This window comes from Silurus aristotelis (assembly GCF_946808225.1).
Source record: "Silurus aristotelis genome assembly, chromosome: 8".
Classification (NCBI taxonomy): Eukaryota; Metazoa; Chordata; class Actinopteri; order Siluriformes; family Siluridae; genus Silurus; species Silurus aristotelis.
Genome location: NC_139581.1, coordinates 17,145,161 through 17,163,569, shown reverse-complemented (window position 1 = coordinate 17,163,569; position 18,409 = coordinate 17,145,161). Strand labels below are relative to the sequence as shown.

At 39.9% G+C, this 18,409-nt stretch overlaps 1 protein-coding gene across 22 annotated transcripts in view; it reads left to right on the top strand.

The window, feature by feature from the left end:
• The window catches only part of myo18ab (myosin XVIIIA b), a 98,117-nt gene that overhangs the window by 49,291 nt on the left and 30,417 nt on the right, over window positions 1-18,409 (top strand). For 14 of the 22 annotated variants that reach the window (XM_083549227.1, XM_083549225.1, XM_083549233.1 and 11 more), the window contains 12 exons: window positions 1,194-1,205; window positions 2,196-2,369; window positions 3,249-3,339; window positions 4,117-4,303; window positions 4,853-4,939; window positions 6,744-6,885; window positions 7,058-7,217; window positions 7,609-7,795; window positions 8,058-8,256; window positions 8,616-8,725; window positions 12,980-13,045; window positions 17,700-17,828. In XM_083549227.1, coding sequence (XP_083405353.1) covers window positions 1,194-1,205; window positions 2,196-2,369; window positions 3,249-3,339; window positions 4,117-4,303; window positions 4,853-4,939; window positions 6,744-6,885; window positions 7,058-7,217; window positions 7,609-7,795; window positions 8,058-8,256; window positions 8,616-8,725; window positions 12,980-13,045; window positions 17,700-17,828 — 1,544 coding nt within the window. The remainder of the gene's footprint in view (window positions 1-1,193; window positions 1,206-2,195; window positions 2,370-3,248; window positions 3,340-4,116; window positions 4,304-4,852; window positions 4,940-6,743; window positions 6,886-7,057; window positions 7,218-7,608; window positions 7,796-8,057; window positions 8,257-8,615; window positions 8,726-12,979; window positions 13,046-17,699; window positions 17,829-18,409) is intronic. The other 8 variants (XM_083549236.1, XM_083549228.1, XM_083549235.1 and 5 more) reach the window with 1 other exon arrangement.

Below are 18,409 nucleotides of genomic sequence, written 5' to 3'. Positions count from 1 at the left end.
AAACAGGCGACCCATTAACCAGCGTTTCAGCTACAGCCTTAGTGTGAAAATGTACCACAGGCCATTTTAATACATGTATATGTAATTTTTTCCCCCAAGTTCACACGGTCGTATGAAATGAGAAAACAGGCTGTGTTTTTGCATATTTTTGCACCGTATCTTTTGCTGCTAATGAGGTTGGACAGACATATCAGCCTTGGTGGAAATCACAGCGATCAGGCATCAATTATGTCCCTTGTTACATAGTCGTAAATTTTGATCAGCCTTAAACGTGCAGCAACTTATTTATTATTGTTCACATTTTATAATCATTTGTGTTGAATTATTTCATTTAATATACACTGCATGATCACCTGACCATAAGAATCATATGGGCTTCTTGAATATTCCAGTCCCCCTTTACTGTTATAATAATAGCCTCCACTTTTTTGGGAAGATGTTCCACTAGATTTTGAAGTGTGCTTCAGGCACAAGGGTTTTAATAAAGTCAGGTACTGATGTAGGTGAGGTGAAGAGGCCTGAGGTGCAGTCAGTGTTCTAATTTATCCCAAAATAATCAATAGTGTTAAGGTCAGTGCTTTATAGCAGGCCACTCAAGATCTTCCTCTCCATCCCATGTAAACTATTTCTTCATGGAGCTCTGTTGGAACAGGTTTGGGTTTCCAAGCCTAAGTGAACGAAAACTTTTATTATACTGTACCTCATAAAAAAAAAAAATAAATAAAATAAAATAAAAAATAAAATCCTATATAATTGTGTGCCTCCAGGATTGTAGTAACAGTTCGGAGAAGAACCTCATATGGCTTGAAATGTCAGGTGTCCCAATACTTTTGTCCATATAGTGTATTTACTTCAAAATAAGGTGATCATACTCTATTTTCACAGTGAAATAAATCATATTTGCTTGCATGAATTTTTATCTACCTTTACAAAGGGTGCCAATAATTCTGCAGATAAAGCAGATCATCATGAAAACTATTTCCCCATTAGTTTTATTTCTAAGGGCCTATTTGAAAAACTTTGATATTTGGTATTAGCAACCATTTTGATGCCGTTTAAGCCTCATATCATACCAGAATTTTTATTTGCAGTATATGAGCGAGTGAGTGTGCAGTTGTTTGTGTTTGTGTGTTACGATGTTGATGTTCTAACCTCCCCTTTTCCAATTGCATGTTGCATGCCACTGAATGCAGAGACTGAAGAAGGTAAAGAAAAAAAACCCCATAACCTCAATCAAACTTTTCTTTAACTCCATGTTTGAATGGTGTTTCTTAACGCCTTTATCGCTGCTGCCAGACATTTTCATTTGCATTTTTATTGTCTCCCGTTCTCTTTTTTCTTTGCCTCGCTTTTGCTTTCTTTCTTTCTCTCTCTCTCTCAATCTCTCTCTTTCTTCCTTTATCTCTCACTCTCTCTCTCTCTCTCTCTCTCTCTCTCTCTCTCTCTCCTGCTTTCACGCTCTCTATCACTCAGTAGCCACGTCCCTGACTGTCTCAAAGCCAGGCTAAAACTTGGTAGAGGCAGAGCGTGGGATCAGAACGTGGGAAAAGAACTGTTGTCTTTTTAAGCTCCACTGCTCTGATATACCCCTTAAACCGCCCAAACCCCCCCCATGTCAGCTCATGGACTTTTTCATTTCTGCACTGCTTTTTTTTTATTTATTTTTTTATTTTTCTGTTGGTCCCATCCAAAACAAACAAAAAAGCTTGTCTGTTGTCTGGCTTTGTTTCTGTTCGGCATGTGTTCTCTGATAAAGGTTTTTCTTCTTCTGCATGAGTTGCCTTGGGTGCTGCTTTAGCGCCTCTACCATCTGCTAGTAACTGCTTTACGCAGGCTTTACTCTGTTGACTTTGTCATTTCATTTTTTTTTTTGTAATTTTGTGTGACACCTTTGAAGCAGATGCATTTTCTGTGATTCGGGTGACTTGGGCTTGGACGCATTTTCTGAATCAATCTGTTATTACAGCCCTAGTTTGGCTGTTTGTTCCATTTGTCAACAGCTAGTATTAATCTTCATTGAGACTCTGATTAATGTTTTTTTTCAGGGGGGGGGGGGGGGGGTTGTTTTCTTACTTTTGGTTATTTTTAAAATGTAGTTCAACCACAGAAAATGCATCAGCAGAAGAATTAGCCTTGAGCCCCTGCCTTGCGCTCTCGAGCAAAACAAGCTGCTAACATGTGTGTTTTTCTGACAGCCGGCCGTAAGCAGTTTGCTCGTCATGAGTGGGCCCAGAAGGCAGCTTACCTCCTGGGCTGCACCCTTGAAGAACTTTCCTCATCGATCTTCAAACACCATCCGAAAGGAACCCTGCAGAGATCCACTTCCTTCCGCCAGGGTCCGGATGACATTGGAGGGGGAGAAAGCCCAGGTGCACACTTTATTTTTATATACTGTGTGTGTGTGTGTGTGTGTGTGTGTGTGTGTGTGTGTGTGTGTGTGTATACACACACGCACACAATAAATATATATGGGGTATGGGCTTCAAATGCACAGGTCATTCAAATGTTGTTTAATTCAATCCTTATTCACTAATTTATTCCTTATTCACTAATTTAAACAAAAGTGCTGAAAAAAGTGTTAATAATTACAATGAAAATTTTTTTGTGTTTACAAGCTGGTATCAAAAGGTTTTGAGACTCGCTCTCTTTACAAGAAAGTACTTTCTTTATCTCCGTTTACACGCCGCCACCTTCAAAACAGTCCCCTCGCACAGCAACACAGTGCTCCCAGTGTTTCTGCCACTTCTGGAATGTCTTTTTTTCGTAGCGTGTCAATCACCTTCTGCTATTTGCACTGGATCTCGGAATGCGGAAGTGAGAACATGTGGATTGTTCTCCGAAGATCATTATGCGCGAGTTGCTTAACGCTTTCAACATTTTCGGGGGTCGAGCACGTTGATGGTCTTCCTGATCTTTTGTCATCTTCCAGTCTCTTGAAGTGCTCATGCCACTCGAAACACCTCAAACGACTCGTTGCAGCTTCGCTGTATGTCAACCGTATTGTCATGTCAAACGCCTCAGTGGCAGATTTGCCTGATTTCACGCAGAATTTCAATTGTTCTTGCTGTCCATGATAAAATCGCTCAGAATAGCACCAGTCACACCATTAGTCTCGAAAATGTTGTCACCGTGTATATAATTAAAATGAAAATGGCTGTTTTTCACATGAAACCTAATTTTTTTTTATTGAAGCTGATTATGGCGTATGCTGGGGTTTAAGCTAATGCAGTGTTCATGCTGTACTGTAGGTACAAAGATCACGGCTCAGGAGTGTCTCGAGGCCATGGCTGCTGGACTCTACGGCGAACTCTTCACTCTCGTCATCTCCCTCATCAACCGGTCAGCCCCTTTTCCGCACGTTTCCTCAACACTCAGCACACCACTGCAGCCTTCGCCTACAGATGAACCTAATGGAGTGTGTCTGAGAGCTTTCGCTTTGTGTGCATCTTCAAAGCGAGAAAGCATTTTTCTTTTTGCAGACCTTCGAAAACTTCATTTTTGTGTATTTTATTTAATAATAAAAAAGAGAAACTTGGGACATCTATATGTATAACCTGATGGTTTTCGCAGTTTCAAGTATAAATTATTTATTAGCTTCAAAATGTGGGGTTTTTTTTGGACTACTTGACAAAATGCACATCATAGCATTATTTCATTTGCTCATAATATCCGAGTATAAACAGCAAATGGATTGTGTATGAATGGGGAAAAAAATGGATAAAGCATAGATATATTAATATAGGTTTTAAAAATATATAAATAGTCTGGGCATAAAAGTAATTATTTTTTTTTTCAAGTGAACTGTTCATTAGAGTTCTTTTAATTTGGGACTTTGTGAAAAAAAATTCACTATACAACATACAAATTATTTAGAACGCAGCAAGATTTAAAATAATTATTTATTTAGAAAATACATTAGGTTATAATTTATATGGAGGTGATTTGGATCATTATAATTTATATGAAGGTGATTTTACGCCATATCATTTTAAAAAACATCCTTAGTATGCATGAAAGCATTAATCCAAAACCCTGCAAATAATTATTAAACTTGCATAGATGATATTAAATTAGTTGTACGTTAACACGAGTGTCATGTGTGCATGGATATTTTAGAGCACTGAAGTCAAGCCAGCACTCGCTCTGCTCTCTTCTCATCGTGGACACCCCGGGCTTTCAAAACCCCCGTCTGGCTAAGCGTGGTGCCACTTTTGAAGAGCTCTGCCATAACTATGCTCAGGAGCGTCTGCAGGCCTTGTTTCAAGAGCGCACCTTTGTACAAGAGCTGGAAAGATACAAGGAGGTACCATCACTAAGTTATACTCATAACCCTTTTTTATTTTTTTTTATTAACCATTTTGACATTTTGTCTTTAATATCCAGACTATGCAGAATTGATTGACTGGAAATTTTGCAGTTTGATTTGTGAATTCATTTTTATTCATTTTTTTTTGTTTTTTTTGATAATGTTATGTAATTTTCAAATGGACGTGCCTTGTGACCAGAATAAATTAACTCTAAGATTAAATGAGTTTAATTACTGGTATAAATCATTATACTAAATTATAGATCTGACTAGAATATCGTCTCACTAGTATTTGAGATTTGTTACCATTTCAAAGCGAGTCAGGTTGTTGTTGTTTTTTGTCTTCCAGCCGAAAACACGGAAATGAAGCTTTTATGAATGTCGAAAGAGATTGGCTCTTATTTTCATAAATCTTGATGCTCAATAAGGCATTAAAGTTGAGTCGTTGGTCACAGGGTGATGAAAGAAACGACTCACAAACCTGCATAATCAAAATCAATCACGTCCTAATCGTAGTGAACTAATGACCCCTCTGTTTCCGTTTAGGAAAACATAGAGCTTGCATTAGATGACATAGAGCCCAGTACATCCTTATCTGTAGCAGCTATAGACCAAGCCTCAACCCAAGCACTGGTAAGCATCTTCACCTTCCCAGTGTGCCTTGCTGTCTAGCATGAGCTTTCTTCCTGTATGCGCTGGACTCTTCCTGAAGTAGTGCGATGCACAAACACTGCAGTTGCCACTTGCATGACGCACCTCTTTGCTTTTGTTCCCTTTTTTGAATGCCTAATCCATCTCACTGGAGGTAATTGTTGTAATGATTGTGATGTGTAATGCAGGTTTGTTTACGCCTCCCGCCTGTGCCGAACGTAATTATGGCGGTAGAGTATTTGTGTGTGTGTGTGTGTGTGTGTGTGTGTGTGTGTGTGTGAGAGAGAGAGAGAGAGAGAGAGAGAGATTCCTCTCTTAACACAAATATTCCTTCCTATTTCTTTTGTGTAGACGACCACAAACAGATGTGACTCAAATACTAATGCATTTACAATTGCAGTTGCAGGATCTCCAGATAGCAATGAGATGAGCAGTGATTGCAATGCAACGCTAAATAAACGGTCATTAGCAGCAGCTGCACTACACTACTTTTTTTTATACACTATATTGCCAAAAGTATTGGGTCACCTGCCCTTTTCTGCTATACGTGGTTCTTTTCCAAACTGTTACCACAATGCTGGAGGCGCTCGCTTGTACAGGAGGTCTTTAATTGCAGTATAATACAATCTTGCATTCACTTGAACTTGAAACCCAAACCTGTTCCAGCATGGCAGTGCCTCTGTGCACAAAGTGAGCTCCTTGAAGATCTGGTTTACATGCTCTGGAGAGGAAGATCTTAAGTGGTCTGCTATAGAGCTCTGATCTCATCCCTACTGAAGATCTTTGGGATGAATGTGAAGGCTGACTGCATGACAGAACTCCTCACTTACATCAGTACCTGCCTTTCATAATACCCTTGTGGCTGATGAACACAAATATCCATAAGCACACTCCAAAATCTAGTGGAACATCTTCCCAGAAGAGTGGAGGGAATTATGACCAGGTGACCCAATACTTTTGGCAATATAGTGCATTGCAAAATAGAATAGTACAGAACAGAAAATAACTGTCATAGGACAGAAATATGTCTACTATTGTATAAATAATGTATAAAAATGACATCTAATACAAAATCCCAAATATATTTAGGTCTGTAATAAAGAATTTAAGATATGCTGTTAAATTATTGACTATAGTGTAAAGAGTGGGAGAGATATTAGTAATTTGACCTCTATGCAGCATAGCATATATTGTAGAATTCATGTTTTATCTTGATGATGATCCTTACTAAATTGGGTGTCTGTAACAGTGTGTTTTCCACATGGTTTATGCCGATTATCTTCTTGCAGTAATCATTAAAAAAATAAATGTCGGTCAATAAATCGAAATTGTTCCATCCTGGTGTAGATTTTTAAAATACTGTATTAAAGGTAAAGAACTGGTCCACTGAATCGCCTTTAATCTATTCCAATGAAGTCTCTTGAAATCTGCGTTCAAATTTTCGTTCTGGTTCCCACCACTGGAGTCGACCACAACTGAGAAGACATGAAAGAAAAAAAATATGGCAAGTCATTACTGGCTTTAATTGCGTAAGTGGACAGCAAGAGTGCAAAGTTTAAAATTGTCTGCCTGACTGCCCTGGAGCTTTTCTTTTAATGCGTGGCTTTTAATGAGGAATCTGCAGCTAATGGCTCGTCTTTTGCTTTGGTTGGTGTTATGATGATTAGGCTTTCGTGGCTCATGATTTTTCCCTGCTCTGCCGCACGAAAAGGGTTCAGCAGTGCCGTGTTTCTAATTTCTATAACCGGTGTGTTTTCGGTCGTCATCTTGTGTGGGTGTGAATCAGGTGAGGACGCTGGCGAGGACTGATGAGGCACGTGGATTGCTGTGGCTGATGGAGGAAGAGGCTCTGCAGCCCGGGGGCTCAGAGGCAAGTCTGCTCGAGCGCCTTTTCAGCTATTACGGCCCCACAGAGGGAGAGGGCAAAGGTTAGCATCATTTCACATATACACATATACACACACACACACACACACACACACACAAACATATCCTTAATATAATCAGCACGGTTCCTCTAGAATCCCATACAGACTCAGGAGATGCTGTACTGTCGATGTGTACATATTTTTTCAAATCGTCATATTTTGCCTCATCCAGGCCCTAAGCTGCTGCTGAAGAGTGAGAAACAGCACCACTTCCTGCTGGGGCATAGTCATGGCACAGACTGGGTGGAATATGATGTTCTGGGCTGGTTGTGTCATGCCAAGCAGAATCCAGCTTCCCAGAATGCTGTCACTCTGCTGCAGGACTCACAGAAGTAAGAAGCACTTCCCAAATGTTCAGCAGGGAATCAATGACGTAATTAATCCAGCGTCCATTTTAATATTTGCTTTTATTCTGAGAGATTTAGATTTAGTATAGAATGCACTTTGTTTTAGAGTTGGCTAAATGCTGGCACCTCGAAAGATGTCGCTTGACTTGATTGAAACTATTACACTGAAAGCTTTCTAAAGCATCTAAATGCTCATTAAAAGTGAACTGATAAGGGCAAGTGGTACAACAACAAAATCAGGTATTTCTTATAACGGTCATGTGTCATTGAGCAAGGAGGACTCTGGTCTTGTTGGTTTCTGTTTAATTCAGCAAGGATCTTATTTACCTTCTTTGTTTTTTTTTTTTTTTTTTTTTTTTTTTTTGCCGCTACTCAGAAAGAACATCAGTGGGCTGTTTATGGGACGTTCAGGAGGTGCCACAGTGCTGTCGGGCTCCATCGCCGGCCTTGAAGGAGGCTCTCAGCTGGCCTTGCGTCGGGCCACCAGCATGAGGAAGACTTTCACCACCGGCATGGCTGCCGTCAAAAAGAGATCCCTGTGCATCCAGATCAAGCTGCAAGTGGTCTGTACCAAGCTTTGGAGAATGCACAGATTTTAAATGATATTTAACTGTATTGTGTGGAAGTCGTAAGAGGCCAGGATATTTTTTTCTTTCTTGTTTCCTCATGATCTTGACAAACATTTAAATTTTTAGAAAAATCAGTTGTGATGATGGTGAAAACAGCCTTTCTTATTACTTTCGAAGTATTGTGAGACAACCTTAAAAAAAAAAAAGCAACAGTAAAATTGGAGATCGATTGTTTGTATTTGTGTTTTCCCACCAGGACGCTCTTATAGACACAGTGAGGCGCTCCAAGGTGCATTTTATACATTGCCTGCTGCCCAAAGCGGAGGCCTTAAGCGGAGAGCTGCGTGTTCATGGAGAAAGCTGTGACACAGGGCTCATGCAACTGGACTTGGTGCTGCTCCGTGCTCAACTCAGAGGCTCCAAACTTCTTGATGCTCTGCGAATATATCGCCAAGGTAGGACAGGAGAGTCTGTTAATCTGTGAGATTATGATTCTGTTACATTTTCATAAAATTACCTGGAGCTGTTCCTTAAAGATATATTGGTGCTCTAAGTGGTAAAAATAAGATTTATTCAAGAACATGTGGATTAAATTCGTTTTGTTTAATGTCAGTACTGTAGATCATGCAGCAACATCAGCAAAGCGTGTTGTTGTAAAACTTAAAATTAGAATCAGCAGAAATCTGAGGAGATTTTCACCCATGTAATATACTTTGCACATTGTCCTTGTGTTGATCTGGCACTGGGAACTCTCTCACAAAGCTCATAAAGCTCACACAGTCAGCTCAGCTTTTGGCTCTGCTTTCTTCTCAAGGTTACCCCGATCACATGGTGTTCTCCGAGTTCCGCCGGCGCTTTGACGTACTAGCGCCCCACCTGACTAAAAAGCACGGACGCAACTATATTGTGACAGATGAGAAAAGGGTGAGTCACTTTTTATCTCTGTGTGTGTGTGTGTGTGTGTGTGTGTGTGTGTGTGTGTGTGTGTGTGTGTGTGTGTGTGTGTGTGTGTGTGTTCTCCTCTCTGCTTTTCTTCCATTAGCTGCCCTGCTGGGTAATTGATTATGACAACGCTGGTGGCCCTGAGTTGAGTAATGGCCAGCTCTGCTCATCGTCCCTCTTTCTGTCTCTGCTGTCTCAGCAACAGAGCAATAAAACAACTTTAATCAAAGACCTCAAGTGAAACCTTTCTAAGAACTTTCTCATCCTTCTACTGTAGGTAACCTCACCTCAGGGAAATCGAAAACCTCAGGGGCAAGATTTGGGTAGTTATCATATATTATGAACTATATGATCTGTAGAACCAAGTACAATGCTGCTTTCTACAGTACATACCACAGAGTTTTTCAACAGCATTAAAGCTGAATAAAACAGTGCTGCCTAGAAGGAAATACACAGACCAGGAAAAATGGGCAACGTGTGTGACGTCTAGACGACTGGGTCAGAGCATCTCCAAAACTGCAGCTCGTGTTGGATGCTACCAGTCTGCAGTAGTCAGTATCTATCGAAAGTGCTCCGAAGAAGCATCAGTGGTGAACCAGCGACAGGGTCGTGGGATTATTGATACACGTGGGGAGTGATTGCAGATCCGTGTGGTCCGATCCAAGTGACGATGTTAATGCTGTTGATGCTCGGCAGGTCAGAGCTGTTTTGGCAGCGAAAAAATATTAGTTGCAGGTGGCCATAATGTAATGCCTGATCAATGTATGTAAATCAGGACAACTTTTTTGGAATACTTCAGTATTTATTAAGTCATGTATCTCTACATTCTCTATAGTATATGACAAAGATCACTAACAAGAATGTTTGCTACACAGAAAGGAAATGTGAAGCCTCTCTGATGATGGAAGTGTAAGAACATATGCATTTAAGAGGGAGTACATGTTTTCAGAGGGAATACAATTGTTTAAAGCATTAAGTGGATGAATTTATTTGATACTGTATTGCTGTCTTGTTCATATCTGTAGCATCTTATACCCTTGTTGAATATATAATATTATTATACTGTTGATTACAGCTGGGGTTTTGGTTATGAGTGTGAAACTTTCGTGTCGATGAATTTCACTAGCTGAAATTATTGTAAACATTTTCCCCCATTTTTTTTTCTTTGAAGAAATGATTGATTGTGTTGATAGCAAAAACGGTTACACTGCAGAGGCTAGGTAAAAATACACTGGAGTATTTATTTAACCCAGCTGTGCTGAGCTTTTTCTGGCTGAAATATTTGAAATATTTAAAAGATAAAAAAAAAAAAAAAAAAAAAAAAACCACTTGTGGGAGGCATTTTTGACTGTGACTTAGAGTAATATATGGAAATGTGTCTGTGTGTGTGTGTGTGTGTGTGTATGTGTGTGTATGTATATATATATATATACAGTGAGGAAAATAAGTATTTGAACACCCTGCTATTTTGCAAGTTCTCCCACTTAGAAATCATGGAGGGGTCTGAAATTGTCATCGTAGGTGCATGTCCACTGTGAGAGACATTATCTAAAAAAATCCAGAAATCACAATGTATGATTTTTTAACTATTTATTTGTATGATACGGCTGCAAATAAGTATTTGAACACCTGAGAAAGTCAATGTTAATATTTGGTACAGTAGCCTTTGTTTGCAATTACAGAGGTCAAACGTTTCCTGTAGTTTTTCACCAGGTTTGCACACACTGCAGGAGGGATTTTGGCCACTCCTCCACACAGATCTTCTCTAGATCAGTCAGGTTTCTGGCCTGTCGCTGAGAAACACGGAGTTTGAGCTCCCTCCAAAGATTCTCTATTGGGTTTAGGTCTGGAGACTGGCTAGGCCACGCCAGAACCTTGATATGCTTCTTACAGAGCCACTCCTTGGTTATCCTGGCTGTGTGCTTCAGGTCATTGTCATGTTGGAAGACCGAGCCTCGACCCATCTTCAATGCTCTAACTGAGGGAAGGAGGTTGTTCCCCAAAATCTCGCAATACATGGCCCCGGTCATCCTCTCCTCAATACAGTGCAGTCGCCCTGTCCCATGTGCATAAAAACACCCCCAAAGCATGATGCTACCACCCTCATGCTTCACAGTAGGGATGGTGTTCTTGGGATGGTACTCATCATTCTTCTTCCTCCAAACACCTTTAGTGGAATTTTGACCCAAAAGTTCTATTTTGGTCTTATCTGACCACATGACTTTCTCTCATGACTCCTCTGGATCATCCAAATGGTCATTGGCAAACTTAAGACGTGCCTGGACATGTGCTGGTTTAAACAGGAGAACCTTCCGTGCCATGCATGATTTCAAACCATGACGTCTTAGTGTATTACCAACAGTAACCTTGGAAACGGTGGTCCCAGCTCTTTTCAGGTCATTGACCAGCTGCTCCCGTGTAGTTCTGGGCTGATTTCTCACCTTCCTTAGCATCATTGAGACCCCACGAGGTGAGATCTTGCATGGAGCCCCAGTCCGAGGAAGATTGACAGTCATGTTTAGCTTCTTCCATTTTCTAATGATTACTCCAACAGTGGACCTTTTTTCACCAAGCTGCTTGGCAATTTCCCCGTAGCCCTTTCCAGCCTTGTGGAGGTGTACAATTTTGTCTCTAGTGTCTTTGGACAGCTCTTTGGTCTTGGCCATGTTAGTAGTTGGATTCTTACTGATTGTATGGGGTGGACAGGTGTCTTTATGCAGCTAACGACGTCAAACAGGTGCATCTAATTTAGGATAATAAATGTAGTGGAGGTGGACATTTTAAAGGCAGACTAACAGGTCTTTGAGGGTCAGAATTCTAGCTGATAGACAGGTGTTCAAATACTTATTTGCAGCTGTATCATACAAATAAATAGTTTAAAAATCATATATTGTGATTTCTGGATTTTTTTTTTTTAGATTATGTCTCTCACAGTGGACATGCACTTATGATGACAATTTCAGACCCCTCCATGATTTCTAAGTGGGAGAACTTGCAAAATAGCAGGGTGTTCAAATACTTATTTTCCTCACTGTGTATATATATATATATAAGCTCAAATACCACTGACTGACTCACTCACTCATCACGAAATCTCAAAAATCACTGAACGGATTGCAATGAAATTTGGAACATACCTTCCTCTTGGGTCTTAGGTGCTCACTAAGAAAGGGTTTTGAAAAATTCGCCCTGGATCGCGGCTAACTCGTGAAAAACGCGATTTCTCACACATTGTAAACTCTTCAAAATAACATTACGGATCCTAATGAAACTTAGTACATTGTTTCTTATTAGATGTTAGATGCACGATAAAAATGATTTTCAAAGTAGTTTGCCCTGTATCCGTACTACAAAGGGGGAGTACGTTATTTGTTGACGTTACGTTCTGACCTCTGATCATCCAGTCCTGCTCAGTGCTTACTGCTTATTGCCATATTGCTAAGCATTCTGCCTTCCGTAGCGAAGCATGGGTACTTTCAGCTAGTATATATATATATATATATATATATATATATATATATATATATATATATATATATATATATATATATATATATATATATATGTGTATGTGTATATATATATATATATATATGTGTATGTGTATATATATATATATATATATATGTGTGTATATATATATATATATATATATATATATATATATATATATATATATATATATATACACACACACACACACACACACACACACACACACACACACACACACACACACACACAGTAATCCCCCTCTTTAGGGCGGTTTGAATCTCACACCCCGGTTTATCACGTTGCATTTGCCACATAACTCGTTTGTTTTGCTGATTTTCCCGCTCTCTCACGGATAGCACGATAGACCAAAAAATGCTTATAGAGAATTGTTTTTATGAGTTTGATGTTGCAATGCATTTTTTGGAGTGTCGTCCGTTTATCGCGGTTTTTCGTTTATTGCAGGCGGTTTTAGAACGTGACCAGCGCGATAAACGGGGGATTACTGTACGTGTGTGTGTGTGTGTGTGTGTGTGTGTGGGTGTGTGGGTGGGTTTTTTTTTTTTTAAAACAGTTAATGGAACTGATTTTATTTGTTTTTTTTATTTTTTTATTCAGTTTACTTGCTTTTAGTTAAACAAAATATTCACCTAACCCTCTGGTATATATTAGCCCCCAAATATTAAAGTAATCTGAGAAACTCCATTTGTAAGTGGCCTAGTAAGTGTTTTGTTTGTGTTTTAGGCTGTGGAGGAGCTACTGGAGTTCCTGGAGCTGGAGAAAAGCAGCTATCACATGGGTTTGAGCAGGGTAAATACCATCAGATTTTGTTTAATTTCATACTTTTAAATCTCTTATCCAGTGATAACCTTCAGGTGAGACGCTTTCATGTGTATTCAACAAATCCTATATTATGGATCAGTGCATACAATAGAGAAAGCATGTAGCATACAGAATCAGAGCAGGGATCAGTTTTGAACAGATGGTACGATTTCCATTTATATTACCAAATCATTCAGTCTCCCTCTACGCTACTCAGACATGCTGCCTCTAATCCATGGTGCCACCTTATTCACAACTGGAGAAAACAGCGCAGCAGGCAATAAGGAGGTGGGCCGAGAGGTTGTTCCTGCTCTGCCATTCATTGACACTGCAGAGGTGATGAGACTTCCACTTTTGTAACCATCATTTGCTGGAGCCTTGGAGCACGAAAAACCATTAAGAGACATTTGCTTCTCACAATAATGAGCAATCATGACTTTGGTATGGGTCTGGAAGGTTCCGCTGCATTCAGTTATCCTTCATGCTTTGTGCAATTCAAGTTGAATGTGTGATTTTTCCAATGTGCGTCTCCTGAAAGTCACTGGCAGACAAGAGCTCTGCATTTGTACTCTGTATGCCAGTCAGCCACAGCAGACACCAATCAGCACAGTGAGATCAAAAACAAAGAAAAAGGAAAGAATCCAGCATTTTAGCAGCTGCTGGCTGATTTAAATATGAGGAAATGGAAATCCGTGGGACGATACTCCCAAATTTCTGGAGTCACATCATGCTAATTGTGGGCATCTGTTAGAACATGTATGTGGAAAGGAGCAAATAGCGATTTTCTCCCATTCTGTAAAGCTTCAATACGATTCCGCGTGAACAGCAGTTCATAAAGCTGGATTTAAGGCGCAGAAGCTCTTAACCTTTTTGCTTTCTGCTTGGTTGTTGTATATGATGCATGATGTGGGTGAGCTGATTGTGAGTGGGTGAGAACTGGCAAGTGACCAAGTTCGGGAGAAGATACAGTGCATCTGCAAACTATTCACAGAGCTTTACTTTCCCAAAATGGATTAAATTCATTATTTTCCCCAAAATTCTACAATCAATACCCCATACATGACAACGTGAAATGAGTTTGTTTGAAATCTTTGCAAATTTACTTAAAATAAAAACCGAAAAAAATCACATGTATATGCTTATTCACAGCTTTTACAGACACTCAAAATTGAGCTCAGGTGCAGCCTGTTTTCACTGATCATCCCTGAGATGTTTCTACAACTTGATTGGAGTCCACCGGTGGTACATTCAGTTTATTTGACATGATTTGGAAAAGCGCACACCTGTCTATATAAAGACCCACAGGACTCTTCTTAGATCAGGGGAAAAGGGCCTTAGTCAGGGAGGTGACAAGAATTCAATGGTTTCTCTGGTAGAGCTCAAGCATTTCTCTGTGGAGAGAGTAGAACCATCCAGAGGAAACAACCCTTGCAGCTCTCCACCAATCAGGCCTGTATGGTAGAGTGGCCAGACGGAAGCCACTCCTCAGTAAAAGGCACATGACAGCCCTGGGGGTCTGCCAAAAGGGAAACAAAATTCTCTAGTCTGATAAAAAACATTGAGCTCTTTGGCCCGAATGCCAAGCGTCATGTCTGGAGGAAACCAGGCACTGCTTATCACCTGGCCAGTTCCATCCTTACAGTGAAGCGCACACTTCTTTCACAATTCTTGTTTGTAGGATTTTGCACTGTATGGAAAATCCGAAAAGATCTTATGGACCTTTTACCATTTCCACCAGAGGGAACCAGGAACAGTTTTTAGTTCATCTACCATTCTTTTATGACACGTACTTGTTCCTGCTCTATAGTAAGTATATTTTGTGAAAAGTATTATGGGTGCTCATCATGATGAGTCCATGTCCTTCTAGTGGCATGCATGCCCAGTGTAGCTGATGAAAAATGGTTTGAAATGTGAAAGGGTCCTTTCTATACACACCAGGATTTAAAAGCTACTTTAATTTTAATTCAATTGTTGTTCTTCAAAGCAAAAGAACAAACAGCATGATGAAATGTTCATTGTAGTGTGTGGTTTAAATAAGAACAATAAAGACAGATGTACCTCTTAGCTTTGGCCAAGAAAAAAAAAATTGAGCACAGCAGAAGTGAGGTTTTGTGCTGCAGTTTTTTTTCTGAGATGAGAACCCCCCCACAAACAGGCCCAGAATAAATCATAGGTACAGGCTTGAGTATTTGGGCCAAGTGTGAGAAACAGCTTGAGGGCATCATCATGAATAAATTAATGGAGATCAGTGAACAGATTATTATGCCCAGTCCTCACAAATGGGGTATGGAAAGGAACACACAACGGAATCCCTGTGTGGGTGTCGACATTGTTCAGCCACACAGGGCTGTAGTTGTGTGTCTAGCTGCTTGAGCTTAACCTTCTGATATCTGACCATTCAATTGTATTTCTCCTCCTACGTCCATCAGTCAAAATGCTCTCTTTTGAGTTGATATCATTTGATAAACCCCCCACACCCCCAATCTCATGTCAAATTGCTCAGAAACTACAATGAGATGAGCTTCCCGACCCATCTGACAAAGCCGTTCTGCTCAGTTAATAATGCTGACCTTCAGCTGTCAGTACAAGAGAAACCATACAACTTAGTGTGGTGAAAGATTCAGGGCTGCTCGCTGACCCAAATGGCACCTCTTGGTTTTGCTTAGTGGTTTCATCAGCATTCTTCATCATGGGTGTCAACACGCACTTCTCTAGCTAACTAGAGTGTCCTAAAAATGTGCTGCGATGATGCGATTTAAAAATAGTCGCATAAAGGGGGTGTCCTAGTAAATGAATTATAACGCCTAAGAAGATCGTATGGTGTTCTCTAACCTTACGCTAATCAACAGGAAGCCAGTGTGTCTTTAATACAAAAATACAAAAAAAAATTTAAAAAGGCACCGCGTGGCACAGAAACGCTGCCTGGTTTTGATCTGTGGTGAAAAATTGCACTGTGGTGTCTCTCTGCCGATAAAAGCTCAATCAACAGACATTTGCTGCCGCCATTACCAATGCAGAGTAATTTAATCAGCCGACACTCAGAACCTCTGCCCTGTGCTCTGTGTGCTGACTATTAAATTCTTTTTACAGCCAAGCCAGTAAACAACCCCATGGCTCCAACTCTGCCTTTAATGCTATTAAGATGGTAAAACACTTACAAGCTGGAGAGTTCAGTGAATACAAAAAAAAAAGTATTGTGCTTATTATATCAGAAAATTGCTGATGTTTTGCACCTCTTTTTGACAACCTCATCAGAGTGGGCCATTATAAAGGAAAAGGAGTGTAGACGATACATAGGAATCTTAGGGTCTTCCCTGCATATGTTTTCTTGTGCAGAGAAAAAAAAAGCCATGGACAAAAGGACACCTGACTTTTCAGCCATATGTGTTCTTCCCCAAACCTTTACTACAACGTTGGAGTCACGCAGTTGTATAGAAAGTAGCGTAACTTTTTTCTTCCTTCACTTGAACTAGGAGTAAGCATGTAACGGTTCACATGTGTACTGAATGCAATCTGTTTTACATGCGGAACGTAGTTAAAATCTTAGTTCCCTCACAAACGTATTAAGTGCCGGACTGCAAGTTTGATTAGTCTCTGTCTCGTACTTCAAGCACATTTAAAAAAAAATATATATATTATTACACTTGAGAAATACACAACAACGCCAGGGGTGTCACTGTGGCTGCTCACGTCGTACCGTAAATACGGTTCGGCAAAATACAATTTGCAGTGCGTTGTTTTGCACATACGCAAAATAGCGCCACTTCCTGGTCATCGCCAACGCTAGCGTTATGGAATCTGTATCATTTTACGTACAGCTTCAAGAATTTCTCTTAAAAGAAGAAAATGCCGACAATTCCGCATATCGAGGGAATGAATGAATGGAGGATGAAAGGCATGAAAACATTTGTTAAAGTTTGCTGGAATAAGTAGAACAGTTTAGTAGATCATATCTTTAGAAAATGTAATATTAAAAGGAAAACATGCACACCTGTATTACCCAAATGGGGTCTAACAAATGTAAACTATTTAATAAAATTGTTCAGTTTATTTAAGTAATTTAATTTAATTGATTATGCAATTCAATCAATATAATAAAAAAGTGTATTGTTTAATTAGATTTATTTTAATCTTACAAAAATTACAAATATTACAAAATAATACAAATTCACAATGTGAGCCATGAAGACGTGGTTGACATGGGTTAGAGTGGAACATCTTGAGTGTCCTGCTATAGAGCTCTGACCTCAATCCTATTAAACACCTTTCTCAGACTGCACCCCAGGCCTCCTCGCTGCAAATCATTACCTGACTTTACTAATGTGGCTGAAGGAGCACAAATCTCTACAGGCACACTCCAAAATCTAGTAGAACATCTCAGAAGAGTGGTTATAACGGCAAATTGGGACAACGGTATGTTTAAAAGCACATACAATTATTTTGGTCAGGTGTCCACTTTTGTCCATATAGTGTGTCAGTATTTGTGTAATAGTGTTTGTTTCATACAGTTGTGCAAGATGTTAGAGCTGCTTGTTACAGCTGTTATGCAAAGCACTCTTTATACACATTATGTAGTTATCAAAGTCAAATGACAGCATTTGTCTTGCAAGCAGTGGATCTTACAGATGTGCTCTGTCTATAGGTGTTCTTCAGGGCAGGTGTTCTGGCTAAGCTGGAGGAACAGAGGGATCTGCAGACCAGACGTAACATCACTCTCTTCCAGGCCACATGCAGAGGCTACCTCGCCCGGCAAGCCTTCAAGAAACGGAAGGTAACTTCTGATTTATATCCTTAATTCCCCCCCATATCACTGTTAAACATTTTTTTTTTAAGAATAAAAATAAATTTAGTCAAATTGAGATTAAATTGGGCTGCTTTCGAAGCAAGAGCCCTCCATGGTGAGTGCACTTCCATCTGCTGGAGGATTTGCTCATCAGAACTACATCAGGATTTCATCAGAGCAACCCATAATAAATCCCACTGGCTGTGCCCTCAGCTGGCAGATAACATTCAGTCTGACTGTCTTCAGGGACATGCTGCCTCTCACTCAGCTCTCCATCATAGCTGGATCGATCTCAGCTTGCTCATGTCCTCTTTCACCCTCACCTTCTTGTACCCTGCGTACATGTATCCCTCTGTTCACTCTCTCAGACTCCTCCTCGAAATCGATCTGAATGCATTTTCTATGGAGATGTGTGCAAATGAAATATAGTCTAATACCACAGCAGAAAGGAATGGAGTCACTTTCTCCTGGTGTGCTTTAAATGGAGATCTGTCTAATCATTGAGGATTAAAATGTTTCAGGTGCAAACTGAATAACCAGATATATTTTCATACACCTCTTACTAGTAA